General features: G+C 49.4%; 1 gene segment (V, D, J or C); it reads right to left on the reverse strand.

Annotated features, from left to right (window-relative positions):
• Nucleotides 1-4687: 4687 nt before the first annotated feature.
• LOC119964972 lies at nt 4688-11491 on the reverse strand. The segment is given in 4 exon segments: nt 4688-5542; nt 10480-10518; nt 10945-11229; nt 11416-11491. Coding segments are annotated over 4 exon segments (702 nt in total).
• Nucleotides 11492-11995: the final 504 nt, after the last annotated feature.

The raw sequence follows: 11995 nt of genomic DNA on the forward strand, positions 1-11995 counted from the left end.
AACTGAGGGGTTTGTTGTGTTATACACCCTGGGGTAACATGGACTGCAACATGATGCAGATAAACGATAAAGCATACACCAAACATAGGCGTTAGTTCAATAAGTTTTATTGAACTTCAGTAACGAAGCACGCAGCTGCCTGTGGGTTGACTCTCTACTACTCGAAGTAAACTAACTCTAACTATCTGGACCAGGCTAGCTCTGATCCACGTGTAGAAGGTGTTGGCTGATTTGTACACCCTGTTGTGGGAGCTGTGTTTTCAGAACCCCAAAATGTACCATGGAGTTCAACCAACCTCTCCCTTTAATGGATTGTTGCTTTTGAAGCACACGGCTTGGTCTCCAGGTGTGGGATTACAATTATGGACACGTGGGTTTTTAAACACAAAACAATGTTTATTCCATAAATTCAACTTAACCTTTTTAAATAAACATTGGCTCATTTACCACCCCTTACTCCAAAGATAACCCCGAAAATAATACTACACTAAATAATCCCTCAAAATGGTCCTTCAAACCTCCAACCTCCAAATGACTGAACACCTTTAACAACAGAAACACATCAGGTTAAAGACATTACTATTATGAGTTTAAATCACCCAAATGATTCAGAGATAGTCTTTCATGGCAGAGATCACAACAGGTCCAGCTCACTGCAAACACAGACACACCCAAGCTCTTTTCCTCAAAACGGAAACCAAAACACTGCAAAATGGCTGAGCTAAAACCCCAGCTCCACCCACACTCTGACATCACTTCAGTAATATGAGCTGCTCCATTTCTTAAAGTTACATTACTTAGACATCCATTTCTTAAAGGTACTCTCACGTGACAACCCTGACTGTCACTACAGTTGTCCCCAGTGGAAAGAGGCAGAGTGCTGAGGCCTTGTGTGTTTTATAGTTGGAAGCCACCCTCTGGTGTTCTGTCTGGTGATTGGTTGTGTTCTGTTCTGTATGTTGATTGGCTCACCTGGGTGTCTGTTACTGCCTGTTTTTGCATCATGATGTGCATGGGTGCATATTATGACAGGATTTGCTCCTGGGTGATAGGGGTTATCCACTGCGGCTGTGGCTGATGACGTGGAGACCCTCTACAACGACGCCCATGTAGGACTAGGGGTGTGACCGAGCGGTGCTTCGGCCTCCTGAAGATGTGGTTCAGGTGCCTGGACCACTCCGGAGGGGCCCTTCAGTTTGGTCCCGAGAGGGTCGCCCGCATTATGGTGGCCTGCTGTACCCTCCACAACATCACGCAGCAGAGGGGCAATGTGCTGGCAGAAGAGGTTGAACACCCGGCCTCCTCTGATGAGGAGGATGTAGGGGAGGGCGAGACAGGCAGGGCTTGGGCAGGCACTGGAGGCCCTACAATGTGTGCACAAGGGCCAATGTACACGGGACGCTCTGATCACCTCCAGATTCACAGACTGACGGTGTCTGACCAAGGGCACAGACACCACAATGCCCCCCACACACCCCGCCCCGCCTCCTGGCCACTCGCCCGCCCACAACCTCCTCTATGATACATTCCTGCCACACTACGGGATGCAGACCCTGGTTGGCTGTAACAGCGGGTCTGGTCTATGGGATGGAAGATGATGACAGCCCGCTCAGCAATGAGCTCTGGTGCTCCGCATCGTTTGACAATGTCTGACTCCTGCCACAATAGCACTTTCCACCTGGGTGATCCCTGCCTGCGAGCTGACCAGTCCATCACACAGTCCCATCAAATCATTGATGTGGCGGAAGTTGGGACGGTGGTAGTTGTGGGTGGCGGGGGAATGGGACACCGGAGCGGTGGGCGCTTTCTGAACTGTGGCCTTTTAGCCAAGCCAACCCCCAACAACCGTCCATTTCCCCTGCCCCACGCACCCTATCTGGCCAGCCCAGACCAGCCCACCCCTCACACCCATCCGACAGAGCACCAAGGCAGGTTGTAACAGTGTGAACAGGTGTTTAATGTGACAACAAATATACAGATTGGGCCCTAGCCCCCGTCACTAAACTGTGTCCTGCACCCATGCCAACATAAGGGGGATACGGTAGCATATTGGTTACCACAATGGCTTCACAGCACCAGGGTCCCTGGTTCGATTCCCGGCTTGGGTCACTGTCTGTGCGGAGTCTGCAAATTCTCCCCGTGTGTGCATGGGTTTCCTCCGGGTGCTCCGGATTCCTTCCACAGTCCAAAGATGTGCAGGTTAGGTGGATTGGCCAAGATAAATTGCCCTTAGTGTCCAAAAAAGGTAAGGTAAAGTGGGGTTACGGGGATAGGGTGGAAGTGTGGGGATGGGGTGGAGGTGTGGGCTTAGGTAGGGTGCTCTTTCTAAGGGCCGGTGCAGACTCGGTGGGCTGAATGGCCTCCTTCTGCACTGTAAATACTGTGATTCTGTGAAAACTGCTTTCTAATTTTCTGTCCTTACAGGTCCTAATGCTACCTCCAGGTGAATCAGGGGTGGAGGCGGCCTGCTGTGATTCCTACTCTGTGACCTGGGTCCCCTTTGCTGGCCATCTTCTGGGGAAAATGGGCCTGGATGGACCCGGCTGCTGTTCGACTGTCCCAGGTAGCGTGGTGCTGCCCTGTTCTGCCCGCTGTGACTGCACTGTCCAGCAGTGTCTGGCACATTGCTGCCTGTGAGGGGGCAGCCTTGTACTGGGCCGAGGCCAGCGGCCGCAGAGTGTGCCCCAAGCCTTGGACATGCTGACCCAGGGCTGAAACCCTCGCCCCAAGGCCTCCACTGCGGACCTGGGTGTCACCATGGCAGCACCACCTCCTGCTCCTGCACACGGTTGGATTCCTCCACCTTCTCCTGCAGGTGCTGGATACTCACCAACAACCCCTCATGTAGTCGCTGAATCTGCGACTGCATCACCACAATCGATGGGACTGTCCGTTCCAGCACCCCAACACCCTTCTGGATGGCAGCTAGTCCCTGGGGCCGGCCCACCCTCCGACCGTCCGTGCCCTCGGGAGCTCCTACCTCCACCTGCTGTACTGGAGCATGTGTGTGGTGGCACCAGATAGTGTCCCAGGAGCTTCTTCACTAAGGTGCCCCGCCGAGGTGAGTATCTCTGGGATGGTGGAGGGTGTTGGAGACAGCTTAGCAGTGCTAGCCTGGCATGTTGGCAGTGCCACCTGGTGACTCTGGCAATGCCATCTGGTCACCCTGGCAATGCCACACTGGCCCTGCCAAGATGTCCATGGGGCACAACCAGTATGGCATGAGCACTGCCAGGGTGTCAGGCTGGCACTGCCATGCTGCCCGGGCAGCAGGCTGTCCGAGCCTGGGATCAGGCCCCGAGCGTTCCCTGCCTTGACCGTGTGGATGGGGGTGGGTCGAGAACCCTCTAATCGGTAATTTTGGGAATCCGGAGGCCGCGGTGGGAGTTGAGGGATGGGGGCAGCATTTAAAGATCACCCCCTGATCTCTCCCTGCACTGACGGGCTCAGCTCGCAGGAAGTGGATTTCAGTGCGGCCTCGGAGGCTCCTTCCTCACCGCCGCCCAAATATCCCAGAATCCCGGTTAATAACGGAATCATTTTCAGCACTACAGGCTCCGGGAAACACCCCACTAAACACACCCAAAACAGGAGCCTGTTCATTCCCAGTTTCATTGCTCCCTGAGTAACTCAGTCGCTGCAGAAATGTTGTGGTGATCGGAGGGCCAGAGACAGATAGTTAGGATTTTGAAAGTGCCGTTGGAAGTGAATTGGGGAATAGGTTTTTCCAGGGATGGATACAGAAGGGGGTAGGGTTGGGGTGTGGAAGGGGGATGTGGGTGGGGAGTGATATAAGGAAGTGATCAGTGATGGTCTTATCTGTGATTGAAACACTGGGAGTAGTGAGAGCACGTGAGGAGGTAAGGTCATATACAATTCATAGACTTCATAGAATTCATAGAATTTACAATGCAGAAGGAGGCCATTCAGCCCATCGAGTCCACACTGGCCCTTGGAAAGAGCACCCCACCTAAGCTCATGCCTCTACCCTATCCTCGTAACCCAGTAACCCCACCTAACCTTTTTGGACACTGAGAGCAATTTAGCATGGCCAATCCACCTAATCTGCACATCTTTGGATTGTGGAGGAACCGGAGCACCCAAAGAAAACCCACACAGACACAGGGAGAATATGGGAGAAGGGGGAGGTGGAGAATATGGGTTGGAGAATTGTGATTGTGATGATTTAATCCCAGCAACTTTCAGTCTCTTTTCTGATTTGAATCTTGTAAACTCAGAGATTCCAGATTGTTATAACCTGCCTGCTTCCCACTGGCTGGGTACTAATGGCAATCCCACAATCCTTTGGGAGTACGAGATTCCCCAATGAGGGGGTTGGGGCAGAAATCATAAGCAGATTCGCTGCATAAATAAAGCTGGCCAGTTTGGAACCAGCTCGAGAGGAGTGAGCAGCAAGGGAGTTGCTGTTGCTGTTGTATATATATGTTATTGTAAATAAATGTTATTTCTTTCTAACCTTCAACTCGTGCTGGATTCTTCGTGACCTCACAAAACAAATAAAACTGATCATTTAAAAATGATTGATAATTGTCTTTGAATCCAATCTTCTGCTAATGTGTCATTGATTGACAGGCCAACCAGCCAATCATGACAATCACTTGCTGAAATGCAGCCAATCAGCTGATGGGGAGGAGGGACATTTCCAAAGCACACTCGAGACACAGACTGAATATTCTTAATGTTTATTACCTTTTACAGATTTACATTGTCAGAAAAAAGACTTGAATAAACAGCCCAGCCAGAGAAAGCTGGAGAAATTCACAGGGAAAATATGGAGATTTTCTAAATGACATGAGAATCCTGTCCCTTTAAACGGTGACTAAACCTTAAATTGTAACTGCAGGGTGAGCAGGAAGGAGGTCTGGTTTCCTGAAGCAGAGATTTCAGGGGTCACATTATTTTGGTACAGCTGACAGTCTTCAGCATCTTGGAGAGGTTTTACTTGGCATCACGAGTCTGCACTGTCCCATCAAACATTCCCAGGACAAATGCTGCATGGGATTATATACAGAGTAAATATCCCTCTACAATGTCCCAAAAACATGTCTTAACCCCTGACCCTCAGAAGTGTCTCAGACCCAATCCCGAGAAGGAAGTGAGTTGTAATTCAGTGCTGACAATGACCTTTGCCCTCCCAGCTCACCCCTGTTCTATTTAAAGTTGTGTCTCCTCTGTGGACTGTGTCTGACACTCTACGCACATTCTGATCTCCTGATGCTCTTGCTGAGGGCAGAGGAGAGGCTCACGTGGGTGAGGGCACAGGAGAAGCGGGCGTTGGACTCCCAGGCAGAGCCAGAGAGGGTCAGCAGGCTGCTGACACTGTAGGTGTTGTCCGAAGCTCGCAGGTAGTTGCTGGTCTGAACCCCGTCCGAAATGGCTGCACCATCCTTCTTCCACTCCACCACCAGCTCATCGGGATAGAAGTGATTGGCAAGGCACACCAGGGTGGCAGTGCCCTTGGTCTTGACCTCCTCCAGGGAGGGGGGCAGCAGGGTCAGCGTGGGTTGTGAATTCTCACGGCCTGAAAGAGAAAGGAAGGAATTTTAATTGCTACCTTAATAAAGGATTTCAACGTCCCGAATATTAACTGGAATCAAGACATGTGTCAATGTATAGATGATCCGGAATTCTGACAATCCATTCTGAGCAACCTTTCTAACCAGTACAGAACAATCCCAGCAAGAGAAGGAGCAGTTTTGGACAGTTTTAGCGATTGAATCTGGGCAGGTGAAGGAGTATCAGTGGGAGAGTATTTGGGTAATAGTGATCATAATTCAGTTAGATTTAGAGTAGTTATGGAAAAGGGTAAAGGCAGACCAAGAGGAAAAGTTTTAAATTGGGGAAAGGCCAATTTTCCAAAACTGGGATTTGCCAAAATGGACAGTAAACAGCGACTTGATTGTCAAACAGTGACAGAGCCCGGGGAGAATATTCAAGCTGGAGATAGAGAGATTTCAGAACAAATATGTTCACACAAAGCAACGGTGAGGGACATTGGGCGGAATTCTCCACCCCCGCAGGTTCGGAGAATCGCCCAGGACCGGCGTAAATCCCGCTCCCGCCGTGGCTGGAATTCTCCGCCACCCGGGAATCGGCAGGAACGGGAATCGCACCCCGCCGATCGGCGTGCCCCCGGCGGCGATTCACCGGCACGCGATGGGCCGAAGTCCCGCCGCTGACAGGCCTCTCCCGCCGACGTGGTTTCAACCACCTCTGGTGGCAGCGGGATTTGTGGCGCGAGCAGGCCCCCGAGGTCCTGGGGGGGCGCGGTGCGATAGGACCCCGGGGGGTGCTCCCACAGTGGCCTGGTCCGCGATCAGGGCCCACCGATCGGCGGGCGGGCCAGTGCCATGGGGCACTCTTTTCCTTCCGCCGCCGCCACTGCCTCCACCATGGCGGAGGCTGAACTGACGCACCAGCGCATGCGTGGACCGGTGAAGTCCTTTCGGCCAGCCCCAACGCCAGGCGGTGTGCGTCAAAGGTCGTTGGTGCCGGTTTTGGCACCAGTTGGCGTGGCGCCAACCCCTCAGGGTGCGGAGAATTCTGCACCTTTGGGGAGACCCGAATCCAGAGTGGTTGGCGCCACTCCGCTACGCCGGGACCCCCTGCCCCGCCGGGTAGGGGAGAATCCCGGCCATTGTGAGTGGATAACTAATGAATGTGTGGGATCAATTAGAGAGAAAAATGTAACTTATGTGTGGAGGTGGAAGGCATGGAGATGGTTCTTAATGAATAATTTACATCAGTTTTCACTAATGCGAGGGACAAAGCAGACATTGGAGTTCAGGAGGAGGAGAATTGTGAAATATTGGATGTGATAAAGATAGTGAGAGAGAAGATATTAACGTGTTTATCAGCTTTGAAAGGGGAGATACCCCCAGGCCCGGGTGAAATGTATCCCAGGCTGCTAAGGGAAGGAAGGGAAGAAATAGCGGAGGCTCTGACCATTATTTTCCAATCCTCTCTGACTACAGGCTTGGTGTCAGAGGACTGCTGGATGATAATGTTGTACCATTGTTTAAAAAGGGAGGATGAGATAGGCTGAGGGAGCGATTTTGAATTTGATGAGGAGGGAACAAGGAGGGTTGATGACGGGAGTGAGTTTAATGTTGACAACATGGGTTTTCCAAGGATTTTGCCAAGTTTCCAATGACAGACGGGTTTGGAAATTAAAAGCTGATGGAATCCAAGGGAAAGTGACAAATTGGATTTCAAATTGGTTCAGAGTCGAGAGGTAAAGGTTTGATGTTAAGCTGATTAAAATCATTTTGGAATGATGCTTAGACATTTGTAAAGAAGTTCACTACAAATTCAGCACTGAAATGGTTAATAGTGAGAGTATTTAAAGATGCAGTGTCCCATTTAATCCTATTAAACTATTAGGAAGCTCGAACTGTTGATCAGTATTTCTGGGGGAACAGGTTGAACATTAACAAACCTCAAATCACACACAGAACTGGAGAAATTTATCCCAGAAATTTGGAGCAGACGTGGATCAACACACTTCACAAAGGATACTGATTGGCTGCCAGTGTAGAATGTTCTAGATTTCACTTCAAACCTTGCTGCCCAGCCCTGGGCTCAGGTCAAGAGTGAGATTCCGATTAGCCTCTGTGTCCAGGGGTCAGAATAATCTATCCTTGCTGCTGTGCGGGAACGTCCGGTTCACCAGCCGCGTGATTATTGGCTGCGTGCCATTCACTGGCGGCAGGATTATATCTGTCCGTCGATTGTCAATGGGATTTACCACAGCAACCACCCGATGCCACTGTGAAACCCGCTGGCGGTGATGTGCTGCTGGTGGGAAAATTGAACAGCAACACTGGAGAAATCCGCCCCCTATTTCTGGTGGTCTTGTGTCCAGGTCACACCCCCCAGCCAAGCTGTTCCAGTTTAGATACATAACTGGCATCGACCAGTTACCCAGGTGTGTCCTGTCAACAAAAAGCTGACAAATTCAATCCGGACAATTACTGTCCGTCAGTCATCTCGCGATCATCAGCAAAATGATGGGTGTTGTTAACGACAGTGTTATCAAGTTGCATTTACTCAGCAATAACCTGCTCACTGACGCTCAGTTAAGGATCTGCCAGGGTCTCTCAGCTCCTGACCTCATTACAGCCTTGGTTCAAACATGGACAAAAGAGCTGAACTCCAGCGGTGAGGCCAGAGTAACTGCCCTTTGACCTCGAGGCAACATTTGACCAAGTTTGGCATCAAGGAGCCCGAGCAAAACTGGAGTCAATGGGAATCAGGGGGAAAACTCTCTGCTGGTTGGAGTCATTCCCAGCACAAAGGAAGATGGCTGTTGTTTGGGGTTTTAACTCTCCAATCTATATTAATGAGCTGGATGAAGGCAACGAGAGTATTGTAGCTAAATTTACTGATGATAAAATGATAGGTAGGAAAGCAAGTTGTGAGGAGGATACAGAGTCTGAAAAGGGATATTGATAGGTTCAGTGAGTGGGGAGAACATTTGACAGATGGAGTATAATGTGGGGAAATGTGAGCTTGTCCACTTTGTTAGGGAGAATAGAAAAGCAGAATATTATTGAAATGGAGAGAGACTGCAGAAAGCTGTGATACAGAGGGATCTGGGTGTCCTTGTGTATGAATCACAGAAAGTTAACCTGCAGGTACAGCAAGTGATGAGGAAGGTCAGTGGAATGTTGTCTTTATTACATGGGGGATGGAGTATAAAAGTAGGGAAGTCTTGCTCCATCGATACAGCACATTGGGGAGACTACACCGTGAGTACTGGGGAAAGGTTTGGTCTCATAGAATCATAGAATTTACAGTGCAGAAGGAGGCCATTCGGCCCATCGAGTGGAAAGAGCACCCTACATTTTCTTTTTTTATTAAATAAATTTAAAATGCCCAATTTATTTTTTCCAATTAAGAGGCAATTTGGTGTGGACAATCCACCTACCCTGCACATTTTTGGGTTGTGGGGGCGGAACACACGCAAACACAGGGAGAATGTGCAACCTCCACACGGACAGTGACCCAGAGCAGGGATCGAACCTGGGATCTAGGGGCCATGAGGCAGCAGTGCTAACCACTGCGCCACCGTGCAGCCTTCAAAAGAGCACCCTACTTAAGCCCACACCTGCACCCTATCCTCGTAACCCAGCAACCCCACCCAACCCTAAGGCAATTTAGCATGGCCAATCCACCTAACCTGCACATGTTTGGAAGTCCTTACTTATGGACGGATGTTCCGACATTGGAAGCAGTTCAGAGAAGGTTCACTGGGCTGATTCCACTGAGGAATGGAATGTCTGATGAGGAAAGGTTGAGCTGGTTGGTTCTGTACTCATTGCAGAATGAGAGGTGATCTTATTGAAACATATAAGATTCCGAGGGAGCTTGACAGGGTGGATGCTGAGAGAATGTTTCCCCTTGTGGGGAATCTAGAATGAGTGGACACAGTTTAAAAATAAGGGATCTCCATTTAGGGTGGAGATGAGGAGGAATTTCTTCTCCCAGAGGGTCGTTAGTTTTTGGAATTCTCTTTCCCAGAGAGCAGTGCATGCTGGGGCATTGAATATATTCCAGGCTGAGTTCGACAGATATCTGATTGACGAGGGTCAAAGGTTATGGGGACCGACAGGAAAGTGGAGTTTGGGCCATTTTTAAAAGTTAATTTATGGGATGTGTAGGTCTGAAGTGGGAACCTGCCATCCTGACCTTGTCCGGCCTACAAGTGACTCCAGATCCGCAGCAATGTGTTGACTCTGAAATGCCCTCTGGAATGGCCGAGCAAGACACTCAGTTCAAGGGCAACTAGGGATGGGCAATAAATGCTGGCCCAGCCAGAGATCACACATCACATCAAACAATAAAAATATCTCCAGGGATTTTCAGGAATATTGGATCAGGAATAAATATCGGACTGAACTCGACCCAACGAGAAAGTAACTGAGAGTCTCCCCAAAAGCCTGGAACACTGAAGCCACTGGATTGTGAGCCCTGCTGGACCTGTTTGTCATCAGAACTTTGCTAAGAGATAAGCAGGGAGTGGAGAGAGCAGAGTTAAAGCTGGGGGAAGTGGGACCTCGGTGTCTCACTGTGCTGCTGCTGCTGCTGTGATCAGTTATATCAGAGAGTGTGACAGGGAGCCAGAGCTCACATCAAACTCTGCTCGTGTCTGTCACACACAGACTGACAGGAGTCTAGTGAGTGATTTCACTCCATGGTCCAGGAATGTGAACACAGTCTGCAAATGTCCAGATCTCCTCTACACGGTGGGTAAAAGCTGCTTACTTATATCTTGCTGCTTAAAGGGGGGAATGGAACTAAAGAAATACAGCTGGGCACCCTGTTCTACACAGTGTTCTTCAATGAACCATTTCATTCACTGCAGCTCCCCACTAACACCTTCAACTATTCAGCATTTGTGTTTGAGAAAGTTTCAGTATTGAAAGGGTTAATAACGGAGGATTGGGGTTTACTTACTCAGTCTGAGCTTGGTTCCTTTACCGAACGTAAGCCACACTGACAGCTTCCAGTGCAGGGGCTGTACAAAAACCTCTGCTCTCTGCTTCACTCACTCACTCTCACCCTCTCTCTGTCTCTCTCTGTCTCTCACTCACTCATGTCTTTCTCTCTCACTCTTTCTCTCTCCCTGTTTCTCTCAATGTCTCTGTGTTTTGTTGGGAGACTTGAGAAGTCTAATTTTGAATGATAAATCCTTCAGCTGCTCTTCATACGTGGACATGGAGAATAAAAAACCTGAGGCCTTCAGTGACTGGAGTGTGTAGTGGACAGTGAAAATAATTTGTTCAGTTCCTTTTTTCTGTTTAAATATAAAACTGTTTATATGTTATATAAAACTGTGGGTCGTGGTCTGGAGACGAGGTGGGGCTGTGTGTATTGGGGTTTTTGTAAGGCTCTGTATCACTGTGTGAGGCAGGCTCTCACTTTGCTGACAGTAATAATCAGCGACATCCTCATTCTGCACATTGCTGATTGTCAGGGTGAACCTTGTACTGGACAGTTCTCTGCCGGTGAATCGGTCGGATATTCCTGTGAATCGAGTTGTTGCATCATAGATCAGCAGAGCCGGTTTTTGACCTTCTCGCTGTTGGAACCATTCAACATCACTACTAGCAGATTGACTGGCCGTACAGGTGATGGTCGCGGTCTGGCCCAGGCTCACTGACAGCACCGGGGGAGACTGGGTCATGATGATGTCTCCACTGATACCTGAGGGGTAATAGAGAAACAGAGTGAAGTAAGAACTGTCACAGAAAGAGCCTGTACAATGAGATATTGTTGGAGACACTGACTGTTCCTCTGCTTTCAGCATTTTCCCTTCAATCACAAGTCAGTAGAATTGGATTGAAATGGAGAGCAGGAAAATATTCAAGGTGGAAGGAGAGAGATTTGTACCTGCGATGCAGAATGCCAGAGGCCAGATCAGCTGGATGGCTGAAATCATGGTGTCTGCTCCTGTCCCTGTGCTTGGTTACTGATAAACTCTCCCTTCACTGGGCTCTGCTTTATAAAGCTGCAGCCTGTGAGAGTCTGACAGCCCGTTCCTCAGTATGTAAATGGTATGAGGCAGAGACACCACGTCAGCACCTTCACTTCCTCTTCTTCTCTCACTCACTACTCACTACTACTCAGTATCAGTCCCTTATTTTCTGCCTCTCCCCCTCTCCCCCTCTCTCTGTGTCTCTCTGTCTTGTTCTTCCAGTCTCACTGTATCTGCTTGCTCTCCCCCTCTCTCTCCCTCCATTGATACCTGTCCCTCAGACTCTCTCTCTATCTCTCTCTCTTTCACCCTGATTTTATCTCTCTTTCTCCCTCACTTTATTTCTCTATTTGTTCCTCTGTGTTTTCATCTCCCTCTACCTGAGAGGAGGTAACAATCTCATTCACTCTATTAGTCCCCTCAGGATAACTTCATTGAAGATCATGTCTCGTTCTTCTGAACTTTGATCGTTGTACAGCTGCAGTAAAATGTCCC

This window comes from Scyliorhinus canicula, chromosome 4 (assembly GCF_902713615.1).
Source record: "Scyliorhinus canicula chromosome 4, sScyCan1.1, whole genome shotgun sequence".
Taxonomy (NCBI): domain Eukaryota; kingdom Metazoa; phylum Chordata; class Chondrichthyes; order Carcharhiniformes; family Scyliorhinidae; genus Scyliorhinus; species Scyliorhinus canicula.